This window comes from Cyprinodon tularosa, unplaced genomic scaffold (genome assembly GCF_016077235.1).
Source record: "Cyprinodon tularosa strain WSP-4 unplaced genomic scaffold, ASM1607723v1 ctg476, whole genome shotgun sequence".
Lineage (NCBI taxonomy): Eukaryota > Metazoa > Chordata > Actinopteri > Cyprinodontiformes > Cyprinodontidae > Cyprinodon > Cyprinodon tularosa.
In genome coordinates, this window is record NW_024039203.1 from 428,846 (window position 1) to 442,431 (window position 13,586).

General features: G+C 37.3%; 1 protein-coding gene across 28 annotated transcripts in view; it reads left to right on the forward strand.

The window, feature by feature from the left end:
* LOC119794321 (protocadherin alpha-C2-like) overlaps positions 1 to 11,808 on the forward strand; it is a 210,777-nt gene extending 198,969 nt beyond the window's left edge. For all 28 annotated transcript variants that reach the window (XM_038301824.1, XM_038301831.1, XM_038301827.1 and 25 more), the window contains exons 3-4: positions 15 to 100; positions 9,007 to 11,808. In XM_038301824.1, the coding sequence (XP_038157752.1) occupies positions 15 to 100; positions 9,007 to 9,320 (400 nt within the window). In that variant the 3' untranslated portion in view covers positions 9,321 to 11,808. The remainder of the gene's footprint in view (positions 1 to 14; positions 101 to 9,006) is intronic.
* The last annotated feature ends 1,778 nt before the right edge of the window (positions 11,809 to 13,586 follow it).

Genomic DNA, 13,586 nt, shown 5'->3' on the forward strand with positions numbered 1-13,586 from the left:
CTTTCTGTTTTTAGTTCTGTGCACATGGAAGAGTCTTCAGTCATGCAGGGAGCCCAAGGAGTGCTGGTTCAGAACTGGCCCACTGCGTCGAGTGCTGCTGGTAAGAAATCGTAAAGCTATTCTCAACTTATAGCTAAAGCAATTAAAAAATGGTTTGTGTCTTAATACCAAGAACAGAAGAGAATGAGAACAAGCCAGGTCTTTCATTTTGAAAAACAATACTTTTATTGCTTTGTTTGATAAGGCAAAAAAAAACATTATCTCATTGTTTCAGAGAATTATTAACTAATAACTGAAGATTAAAAAGGCATCAAAATTCAATAATGAAATAACTATATCATATATGAGATTGCCTTGATTTAGTCCTACCATGTCCCACTCTCCCAGCAAGAGGAAAGGAAACTTGCTGTCCTGGTATAGATGGATGTCTCTGCTCTCTGTGACAGGAAGAGAGCAGAGAGAAAACAGTAAATGAGAAGGGAAGTGAGAGAAAGAGAGCAGTTGATTGGATTATCAGCAAAATGTTTAAGGAGACATAAATCAGGGAGCCACAAAGAACAAACATGGAGATCGGATATGATTGTGATCTCCATTTAATGTTGTTCCTTTCTGTTCTTTGAGCTCTGCCCACTCACACACAAGAAATCATATTACTTATTAAGTTATGTTGTTTTTAAAGTTAGGTTATAGTTTATATGAAATTAGTTCAGATAGTTTTAAATGTTGTCCAGGAAATAAGTTTTCCATCCAATATTCAAACTTGATCAGAATGTTTGGTATCAGTTTAGAAATTTTGATAAACATCTACTCTGTATCCTATTTTTTCATTCACATTCAGAAAAAGGGTTAAAAATGAACAGTACACCATGGTTTAACTGAAAATGGCTTTGCTAAAGATAAAAAAATATTAGAAAATACCTTTAGAAAACCATTTGAAACTGCAACATAATGACTTTACTTTAATTCTACCAGCTTGAGACAGATGAATGCTTAGTGTGGTTTATCTACTCATTTTAGGTATAAATAAGGTGTGGCGTGGATCAATTTATTCTATTCAACAGTGAATTAAAACATATATGAACAAATATTTTCTTTAGTTCATTGTGCCTGCCTTTGTTAGTCTCTCTTCTGTTAAGGTTAATAGAATAAAGTGCCCAAAATAAAAATAAAAATCGACTTCCATTTTTCAAGTAGAGTTCAATGGACATGTAACCTCAATACTCAGACTTTCCAAAGCTGTTCTGAGAATACTTTGGAAGCCCACACACCATTAAGACAATTAATGTTTATTTTTCATCCATTTGTCAGTATTAATATTTTGACACCTACAATGCTTCTTATTAATATCCATGATGCAAAAACAGCCTCCTTTATATTTACACTGCTACATATACCTTGTAGAAATCTTAGATCATTGCTTTGCTATTGGTTATGGAAAGTGGCTTTAGTGTTACGACCTAAATAAAAAATCATGTAGGAATTAATAAAAGGCAGCCACTTGTACAATTATACTGGAGCAGGGTGTCAACAATGGGCTGTGATCAGGGAATGGTTTAAGCTGGGCCCCAAGATGTCCATTTTTTTTTTTAGAGCAGGCAGTAAACTATGAATGCAGACGAACCGCCTACGCTAATGATTGTCCCTTCCCATCCACACTTACGTACAACCTCCTCCGCTACACCATCGATTTCATGCCTTGGCTGAGGACTTACAGCTTGCAGGCACTTCCAAACATGAGGGATAAAATGGAGAGCGAAAACAGACAAGCAAGGAAGAGGGAGAGGACACAACAGACAGCAGTGACGTCCTTTGGGCAGATCAGTGGCTATGAGATCAGGGCTTAAGGTGGTCTCATCTGGCTGTCACAGTTTGAGACACACACACACTAACCCCATTTTAACCTGAGGGCTGCATGTCCGCTCTTTTTCTCCATGTTGGTCTGGTTAAGAATAGGTAAATGTTATATTATAAATAAAACAAAATAATTACTATGATGTGAAAGGGAAGGTTTCAGGCTTCACAGGGATAGAAATATGAAAAAAGTTATAGATCTGCATTCATGATGATAAAGAGAACAAGTTATCTTTTGACATTCAAACTGGTTGTGCTTCATCATGTCTGCGAGAGGGAAAAATGGAGATACTGATTTATTTTGACCAGACAGATTTGTATGAGTCCCAGGCGGTGCTATTTATAACTGAATCTTTTTTGTCTGTCAGGTGGTCTCTGTCCTTAATGTTACTTCTTTGATGGCATTGTTTAAGGATGGTTTCATTAATGATAGGATGCTGTCTCCACTGTGAGCCTGAGGCAGCTGACAACGCCCTTGTTTTCTCCCCTCTGATTTTGAAACTGTACTCAAAGCCTCATTTTTTAAATATGTATGCCCCCTTGTTTGACGGCCTATTAAACCAAGTGAGCCCAAGTGTTTGGTCTGCCTCCTTTGTGTGCAGCTCCTGCTGGGGCAGATGGTGCACAGCCCACGCCCAGATTAACAGAGCCACGTTAGGGGAACCAGGACTATGCTTGTTGTTTTTCTTCCTATCTATTCATCAATCACACTGTGTCATCATCCTGCCTGCCCCTCTAATTCACTAATCTGCTGTTAAAACAAGCTGGTATGTCAATTATTGCACTTAACTGTATGAAAAATAAGAAAACAGATATACTAAAGTGAAATAAGGATAGACGAGGAGGAGCGAGTTAAAGGAATGATTTGCAATGCTAAAGATGTAAGGTAAAGAAAAATTTGAGTAATATGGTATAAGTAATGGACTGTTTAAGAAGGAGTGACAGTGACTAAATCACACTGATTGACTGAGACAAAGTCTGCAAAACAGAGGGGAGGATGAATTAGGCTGCTGTTGCTAGGGGAGTCTGGTTAGACCAGACAGTGGTGAGAGGGAGTGAGCAAGCTTCTAGCATTATTCTCCATCAACATAAGCACTGTCACCATGACTCCTACCAATGTCCTGCTGCTTCACAGGAAGATGTTGTTTCCATAGCAACCATTCACAGCCCTGATATTGGCAGGAGTGGAAGGAAACTGCGGTGGGTGTATATAGGATGGGGTGCAAACATATGGTGCAGGACAAAAAAAAAAGGTGGAAAATCAGATGAATAATAAAAGAGCACTTTGTGAAGGACAAGAATATTGAAGGTATAATCCATGTAAATGTGTTCATGGGAACGGAAGACTAGAGTTAAAAAAGCTCTGCTGGTCTTTAAAAAATAGGAATTCAAGAGGAAAGTTTTTAATCAAACCAGAGAAAAGAGTAGAGAGAAGCAGAAGAGTGACCTACTTTCATAAGGGCGGTGGTGTATTGCAGATATGGATGCAGGTTTACTGTTTTCGATATCATCCTAGAGCATCTCACACTCATAGTGACACATTGACCATGACTGCTGGTGCAGAGAAAGACAGTTTTCAACTGGGTTAACAGTCATCAACTGCAGTAGGCAAATTTCCAAGTGGCAAAAAACAACCTGGACAAATAAAAGACAAAAAACATACAAAAACTACACTAAAGCATAATTATCAGGACTTCCGTCATGGTTTTTTCGGAGTAACTGTTTTTGGAAATACTTTTCATTCTTGAATTAATTACACATTTTATGTGAATTTAAAGGAGGAGCAAGTAAAACAGAACTGTGGACATTTTAAGACTGCAATATTCTTTCAGACATACTACTGATAACATAGAAGCCTTTTTGGCTCATTCAAAAAGTTAAGGTAGGGAAGAATAAAAGCAACCTGAATATTCCTCTATTTTTGAATCCCTTCAGCCCACCTGCTTCCTATTTTTGGCCTTGTTATTTTCGTATCGCTGTTAGCTTTGTTCCATCCTCGGATTTCATTGCCTTTTAATCTATTGCCAGTACCTTCTCTCTTTATATCAGGAAAAAATAAACCATTCTCTTCACACTGTTCTTTTTTGACATGCAAACAATGCTGAGTTGTCCTTTAGATGCACAGGTGCTAATAAACTTGCAAAGAGAGATTTTTGAACCAGTCTATACCTTTAAAGTTTGCATTAACCATCTATTTTATTGGTTACCTGGGGATACAGAAAAATTTGATAAAACTGATAAAAAGCATATTGATTTATAGAAATAATTGTACACACAGGCAAACACATTTAACACCGGGCATCATCATCAAGATTTTTGCCATTAGTCATGGCTTTGTTTCTTTTCAATAGATTTTAGAATACATTTGAAATCATGGAGACACTCAGTTGTGCTCTGTCATAAATAAAGATGCAACAATAACACAAATATTATAGAAGCAAATTGTGTTGCCTTATGTTATTGTGACCTTAAGCTCACTTGATAACAAAGAGCAAGCAGGCTGGAAGTCACGTACAAGTCTTGGCAAAAACAGGGTCTTTAAGGCCCACTCGCACGCAATCGGGTCACAGGCCAAGAACTTCCAGGAAGTTCTTCAGAGCGTCCAGTCGTGCACGTGCATCCACACAGTGCAAAGTTGAAACTATATAAACACCCAGATTTGAATGAGAGTTGAGAAAAAGCCAGATGTGTTCTGTTGGAATGTTCAGCGCTCGATAAGTGGACAGCATGTCAATTTGATCTTTTAAATAAATGCTTCTTCTCCCGTCCTGGGGCAATCAGATGATCGACTGAAGGTGTCCTGATTTTTGAGATTCTAGCCGCCACAATATGAATAGCGCATTTGATTGTTGAGATGATAGCAATATCATTTCTTTGTTCTTGTGCAGAGAAGGCTACAATATATCCTCTATAAACAGGTGTGGCCCCTCTGCACGGTTGAATTGTGATGAATCACATCTCAGGGATCTTTTATTTTCCATCTTCCCCCTTTACTTCTACGTAAAGATTTTTATCTGCATCCATGCTCTTCCTGGCCTGTCTTCCTCCTCCTCCCCCTCCTTCTTCTCAGCAAGTTATGTAACGCTGCGCAGCACTTCTCTTTGCAACTGTCCAACTGGCTGATGGTAGGGCAAGACAAGCGGATGAATAAAGTAGATGTGGCAAAATGGAGCTTGGGTGATTTGAGTGGCTGTGAAAACCCACTGGAGGCATAAAGAGAATAAAGGGACATTGACACAAGAGGAAGCTGGACTGATGATTTCAGGAATGAAATTCAACAGAGAGAACAAGCAAAAACATCACGAGCTGTAATAAGATAGGTTGCCATGACACCCTTTAGGCAGCAGTGTTCAAATGTCCAGACATCAAATGCATAGAGAGCAATATCTATGAAAAACATATAAGTGTCTCTGATGTGCTTGGCAATTATAGCAATTATTATGGAAAAGCATTTTAAAACTTGATCACATCAGTTTTGCAACTATCACTTATGGTCCATAATTAAGAGTCACATCAATTAGTTAGAGGGATGGGTGTCTGCTTACAGTGTTTTTCACGCCACATTAGATGAAAGGTCAGGGGAAATAAGAGTTGGGGGGGGGGGGGGGGGTTCCTTGGAGAATTGCTGGTTAAGGGGACAGAGTACCATAAGGAGAGACAGACATCCTGATAAAAACAGTTAGAAATCAGAAAAAGCTAAAATAACTAAGAATATATATATATTTTTTATTTTAATGAATGGAATGAAATATAAAACTATATTTTAATTGAATTGAGAAAGCCTTCTGGAGTATGAAGGACCAACTCTGCCATATTTAAAAATAAATACATAAATAAATAAATGCTCAATAAATGTATAAGCATACAATTAATTGCCAACAAAAAAGTGAGACATAAATGTATATAACTCTTAATTAGCTTCTTTATTTATTTGCCTTTGTAATATTTACCTTATTTATTTTTCTGTCCTTTATAATCTTCAACTTTATTTTTTAATTACTTATATTTTTAAGTATTTATTTATGTGCATGTTATAATATTTTTGTCTGTTTTATTCTTCCTTTGTATTTTTTTTACCTTAGTTATTTCTTCGCCGCTGTTTATTTCTCTCTGCCCTTTTTACATTTCTCTCTGCCCTTTTTACATTTCTCTATGCATTTCTGGGGGTGTGTCCTAGAGAGTCAACTTCTGCTCATTGGTTGGCTTGGCGGCCCATCTTCTTAACTCACAGAGCTCAGAGTACTAAGTTAAATGTTCTCTTTTCTTTTGCTGTTGTTCAATAAAAGTACGTTTTAAGATCATTTGAGGCGAGAACCTTATACTTTTAAGCATCACCATATGGCCCATTCACAGATTTAATGCGTAATTTAAAAGAAAATGTGACGAACTTGAGAGGACCGCGGCAACCAGCAAAGCTCCGAAGCTGACGGCAGCCAGGTCTAACCACAGCCCATCTGCAGCGGCCCTCTCTCGGCATAGCCGTGTGTGAAGCGTGTTGGTTAGCATTTTACTACATCGGTCGAATCTACAGGAGGAGAGTCTGATGTCGAGTCTGAAGTCATTAGAACTTAAGTAGGGACTTTGCCAAACTTTGCCAAATACAACAAAAAATCGCCATCATAGCCTGGCTATAGACCTGGCTGCCGTCAGCTTCGGAGCTCCGCTGGTTGTCACGGTCCTCTCAAGTTCGTCACATTTTCTTTTAAATTATGCATTAAATCTGTGAATGGGCCATATGGTAATGCTTAAAAGTATAAGGTTCTCGCCTCAATTGATCTTAAAACGTACTTTTATTGAACAACAGCAACAGAAAAGAGAACATTTAACTTAGTACTCTGAGCTCTGTGAGTTAAGAAGATGGGCCGCCAAGCCAACCAATGAGCAGAAGTTGACTCTCTAGGACACACCCCCAGAAATGCATAGAGAAATGTAAAAAGGGCAGAGAGAAATGTAAAAAGGGCAGAGAGAAATAAACAGCGGCGAAGAAATAACTAAGGTAAAAAAATACAAAGGAAGAATAAAACAGACAAAAATATTATAACATGCACATAAATAAATACTTAAAAATATAAGTAATTAAAAAATAAAGTTGAAGATTATAAAGGACAGAAAAATAAATAAGGTAAATATTACAAAGGCAAATAAATAAAGAAGCTAATTAAGAGTTATATACATTTATATCTCACTTTATAATTTAATTTCTACTTACATTTATTTGTTTATTGTATTTTTGTTGGCAATTAATTGTATGCTTATACATTTATTGAGCATTTATTTATTTCTGTATTTATTTTTAAATATGACAGAGTTGGTCCTCCATACTGGAGAGGTGGCGAAACGTCTTCAAATCTTGGAAACCAAGTCCAGTGGAATTTTTTTTTTTACTTTTACAAAAATATATTTTAATTATAATTGTAAATAATTAAACCCCTAGCAATCTACAACTGAGCATTTTACTCTCTGAAGATTTTAATATAGATATCCTAAGATTTCAATGTTCGAAATTACTTTTAATTCCTAAAAGAATAAAACAACAATGTGTTTTTCTGGCCTGCCTTACTTTGTTCCATTTGTCTGCTTTCAGCATGACTCATCACTCTCTAGGGTGTAATTTAGTTTATTAGTGCGAGTTTGCACATAGGCACCGCTGTCTCATCAAGTTCTCACTTTGAGTTAGACAGGTATTATTTTAGAACCAACAAAATGGATGCTTTATAGCAACGCCTCACCACTAGTTCACTATTTGATGCTCTTAATTACCACTTTTGGGCTTCATCCATCCATAATTTGAGAATCCCTCTCAGATTTCAAGTACAGGAGTCAAATAAGGACTTTTCCTGAGACAAAAGTGTGACTTTTTCATATTCATTTTGATGTGGTGACTGCAACTCATGTCGACATTTTCTCATTTGATAAAACCATGAGAAATTTTGGAGAGATAACAGTGTGTGGTGTGTGAAATAGATGCACTGCTTGAACAGAAAACTGTTTCTATGGGATTTAGTTGCCATTTTAATAGAGGACTCCGAATAGACTAAGAAAAAAAGCTATTACAAAATATGTTTTAGTCTGATTTACAGAAACATTAAAAAATATATACCTTGAACTCTAGCTTTTTAAACACTACAACCAATACACTAACCTATAAATGTCAAGTTTGGAAAAAAATGACATCTTTTTAGTATTTTCTGCACTTTTGCAGCAAAATTCTAACTTGAAATGTTAAGCTCTGTGGGTAATGATCTGGTCAACAAAAAAAATCTAACTTGTTTTTCTGCACTGAGTAGAACAGGAGGTCAGTCCTCTTTTACCAGACATGATTTGTTTGGGTTGGATGTAGCAGAGTTCCGTTAATCTCCTTTGGTAACAGCTCAGGAAAGGAATCAGAGAAGCAAAGGGGATATGTGAGGAAGCTGTGGCAAGTAGGTCATTGCTTTGTAGATTAGCAAAATGGCTCCATGTCCTTTCTTAACCCTTTGCTTACTGAAATAAGATATTATTGAGTTTTAGTCATGTGTTTTGCATGCTGGCCCTGAGCTCAACCCGTTCGGAAATTAATGGACCATGTTTCAAAGTGACACATTTTCTGCCATGACTGCAGGAAGTGCATCTATGCAAATCTGAACTAATTTAAACTTGTGCTGGTCGTATTATCAGCCTGTCTTAGAAAAACAAATAATATGATTATAATAGCAGTTTTTCGCTTTCAAGAAATCACCCATTAATTTTATCTCCCCCTCTCCTTCAAAAGCGTGAGTTGTTTGTTAATAATGATGATAAGGTTCTGAGATAATCATTGAATTAGATTGGGCTGACTTTGATTTTATGAATTTGTCATGCCTCTTAATGCTGTAACTATGATTTAATTTGTAGCAGCTGACTGAAAGATGACCCAGTAAGATTGTCTCTTACAAGCATATGTAGCAAGGCAGTGAGATCCATGTAGTTTTCAGTATAAATAAAAAATAAAAAATGCAGTGGTATGAGGCTTATTACTTATTTATGGTAGCAAGAGATGGTTCTTAATTTCTAAAAGACATAAGCAGAGGGACTTATAAGCCAACATCTAATTTAATAGTAAAATAATTACGTACATTGATACTTTAAATTCACAAGAAATTTGAAATTCATTCTTAATCTTTCTGTGTCTTTTAGATGGTGAAGGGGGAGAGGTTTCCCCACCTATGGGTGCAGGCGTGGACAGCAACAGCTGGCACTTTCGGTACGGCCCGGGTGGCCCCGGAGCTCCTCCCCAGCACCTGAAGCCTGGTGAAGTTCCTCCAGAAGCATTCATCATTCCTGGCTCCCCAGCCATAATATCTATCAGACAGAACCAGGGAGGAGAGGACGACAAGAGTGACTTCATCACCTTTGGAAAGAAAGAGGAGGCCAAGAAGAAGAAGAAGAAGAAGAAGGAAAAGGAAAAAAAAGACAAGAAGGATAAAGGGAAGGATGATGGTGATGAGTAAAGCTGAGCAGAAACACATAAATGGCGAAGAAGAAAAAGGTGTTGTTAAAACAGAGGTACCAACCAAAGTTCACTGGGTAAAACGAGAATATATTGTTCTATTATCCATTACTGCTGGTAAAGTTTCAAAGCTTTTTCTCTTATGGTTCTGGCCTTACCAAGATGTAGTTTACCTCCAGTTACATGCTTATGTAAACTATCTATCTTGCCTTTATACAATTAATGATATAACAAAAGAAACCAATTGTTTTTTTTGTTTTTTTTGTTTTTTCTCCATGCCCCAATGTGCCTATGCACCCTGAGTCTGTTTAATTATCCTTTTGGGAAAAGAAAGTACTACTCTTTTCCTTGTGTTCTCTTGTTTTACTATTCTCCTTTAACCCACTGGGCGTGTTGGCACCTCTGTCTTATCCGCTCCCAAACACCAATGTGTAAAGAATTCTCTGATCGAAGAGACCAGTACATTGAACAAGAACAACATGAAGCTGTGCCAGCCAAGGAAAAAAAAAAGAGGAAATGTGAACAACATTGACACAGATGCATGCAGTCTGGAGCTGGACACACTCTACCTGTAAATAGCACAAACAAGAGTCACTGAAACTAAAGGCTAAACTGACACTGCTGCAAATTCACTGGTAATTACCAACAGTGCTCCCTGAAATCGCAATGAAACCACATGCACACACTAACGCATTCAAACATGCAAACCGCAAATTATTACCCATGAGACAATGGACACAGGAAACACCTGAGGCCTAGGAAAAGAGAGAGGGGGGGAAATTGTGAGAGAATAGACTGGCTTAAAACTGGACACTGCAAGTTCTTTGCCCTGCGCTGTAACTTCCCGGAGTGCAGATGTACATCAACTCTCTCAGGATGGAAGCAGAACCATTTGCAATTGCTCTATAGAATTGCTTCACAAAGACACAAAGAGCTTTATTTTCTGCAAGAACTCCAACTGAGGAGTCCGAGAACACAGGAAGAAAGAAAACTGGGAGATGCTTCATAATCTCCTGAGCATCACCGAGGGTTGAGTGCAGCTGAGGTGGCTTTATATAAGGGACTGGAGATCCCTTACAGGAGAAGCTTTGATATCACCTTTTCTTCTCCTCCTTTTTGCAGCAACAGCTGAATGCTTTCTGCTTTGAATGTTTGGTAGCAACCAATCCTTACCTTACACCTTGAGTTTACAGATGATCACCTGCTTGTGTCTGTTCCAAGCTGCCACAAAACCAAATTTTACTGAAATCACTCCTTTTTTTTTTTTTTTTTTTGGTTGTTACCCATCCTGCTACTCATGTAAAATGTGTGAAATGTCTTTTTTTTTTGAAGAGATTCAATAATTCCTGTTATATTTGTTCATAGCTTTAACTGCTTCATGCTTTACATGCCCACCTCACGTTTATCCTCAGACGCCCGCTCGACCCCCTTCTCTGATGGCCTGCTCTGAACATTGTGGTGTGCTGAGGACAGCATGGAGTAATGTGGACGAGGCCCAAGGAGAAACAAACAGGGCTCTGTACCCTGAACCTTTGTCAGATGCTTCTCAAGTGCAAAATGGTTCAGTGCTTTTAACTGGTGTATATTACAGTATGTGGTTCATTTCCTGTTTGTAGATAATCAAGAAAGGAGGCATGGTGGGATAGGGCTGATTACAGGGACTGTAGAATATGGGATACAGAAAAAAGGTTCACCAACTTGATTGTTTAGGAACATTAAGTCACATACTAGCTTCTATGTACGCTTTAAATGTAGCGTAGACTTTTCATAGATTGTCTGAACAGTAGTTGCTAAAACTTGAGAAATAAAGGGCGCATGGGGATGTATTCCCTGAGCTTTATCCCACCAACCTTCCTGCAGATGGTTTCTAAAAAAGGGGCACACATGTGCCTCACAACCTGCTTCAGTTGGTTAGCCTCCCGTTGCCTGTAACTTGTTGCCACGTCCCAAAAGGTTTGCGGCTCAGTATGACGTCACTCTATTAAGTGGCTGCTGCATGTACTGCTCTAAGGAAACAAACACTATATAGAGAAATATATATATATATAGATAGATTGCTCTGATTTTATTCTTTTGTATTATTATAATTTTCCCTCATTATTCACACAGGAAATATCTGTATGTACTGCTGTCGCTGCCAAGCATCTATGTACCACAATGTTCACTCTCCACAGATGTTAACAGGCATCCACTAACCCTCTTTAGGTATTTGTAAATTATATAGTGTGATACCTTTCAATTGCAAGTTTATTTTCTCTCTTTTTCAGGCAGTTGTTTTGCATTTAAAGACAGGTAAAGCAGGAAAAAAAAAACAAATAAAAAGCAAAAGAAAAATCACTCTGTCTCAAGCTTTGACATGACGATTTAACTCTGTATTATTGTAACTAAAATATGTATCATCCTATGAAGAGCTATCCCTTCCTTTTCACTAGCCTTATAATAAAAAAACGGAAAAAAAGTTGTAAAAATCATTAAAAAAACAAAAAAAAGAGAGTATATGTTAGTATATTCTTGTGTTTAGTGAGTGTCCATGCTGTCATTCTTTCCCAGTGTATGGTGGTGGTGAACTGGTGGAAATGTGCTGTCCTGAACGGATTGGCAGAGAAATGTTGTGAAACCTTATTTTGTACACCTTCTCATCAACTGTAACAGTGAAAAGTAGTGAAATTCATTTATTTTTCAGACTTTTTATTTTACCTAAATGGATACCGTGATAATGTGTTTGTTTTAAAAATCACAAATAAAATTTTCTTTCTGAAGCTTATATTTGGGTTTATTGTCTTGAGTCTATTTGTGTTATAGTTATTTGTATTCCCTAAGTGCAGTTTATAAAAAATATTACTCTAGCACTGATTTTAGATTGCTTATTGTATTAAAAACCATTTTAAAATTGCAACTACTTTAGGAAAGGATTCTTTTATGACTATTTTGTTCAGTTAAATGATGCAAGGCTGACAAACCTTTTAGAGGCTAATCTCCTATCAAACATATCACACTTATGTGGACCAACAAGAAGTCAGAAAGGATCCCTCCCTGAAGTGATGCATACTAATTGGCACACCTCTGTCTCTTTATGAAAGCTTTTTTCGCTGATGGTCCAAACAGTCACATAAGGAAACAAAGCTTCTAGACGTGCAATAATGTAATGCAGTGGCTAAATAGATTTATGGGCTCCCAGTAGGTTTGTAGGAATAAACAAATCAAATTACATAGACATGACTCATGATTGTCGGAGAAATGAAAGATTAATGAGCAATATTTTTTAATGAGTTGTCTACAGCTTCATAGATTTTTGTTGGTGAAGTGAAACTCTGACGCCTGCTAATTTATGTTCTTTATACAAAAATGGGGGAAAAAAATCACACTAAATCCTATTTTGTCCTGATTGAAGCTTCATCCGACAACTAATACTGCTACCGATCTAAAAATATTTTAAGTCAAACAAGTCTACACTTCAGTTTTGCCTTGCGTCTTTCTTTCAGAGATGGAAGAGCATGATAAAGGAGGTTCAAGAGTTCATGGAAAAAAAAAAAAACTGTATAAAAAGGATGCATTTTCCTTTTACTCTCTTAGGAGAAAGGAAAAATGTTCCCATGGTTACAGCTATTCGGGGAATGGTTTCTATAGAAACAGCCATATGTAACAAACATGGATTTGTTGAATTGATTAGCGGGGGTCCTGGTGGGGTTAAGGGTGTGGCTCTGTAATATGGCAGAGAAACCACTTCCCTGATTGAGTTGGCTGCTAATCTCTTGATTTACATTTCCACAGTAGCTTGATGTTTTGCATTTAAAGGGGGTAAGTAAAACACTTAAATAAATAACACCCACACTTTCAGAGTGCCTCAAGTTACCTACTCTCATAAGCATGTACAAATTGGGTGCTGGTGTGTCTGATTTATTTTGTGTGTGTGTGTGTGTGTGTGTGTGTGTGTGTGTGTGTGTGTGTGTGTGTGTGTGTGTGTGTGTGTGTGTGTGTGTGTGTGTGTGTGTGTGTGCTTAAATTATATAAATAAGTGAAGAAACAAACATTTAGGAAATTGCCTCCAGTATCCCCAGGTCCCCATAGCATCCCCATAGCATCAAACCTATGGTTAATAAATATGTGCAAAAACAGTGATAGACTCAACGACAGAGCACCGGACCGTTTTATCTAAGGGTTTTTATATAGGCAAATTTAAACACAAAGGTTGTTTCAAAGCAATCAAAATGGTAAAAAGAAAAAAAAGGTATTCAGCATTTTCTACAAACAATGGCATAACTTAGAG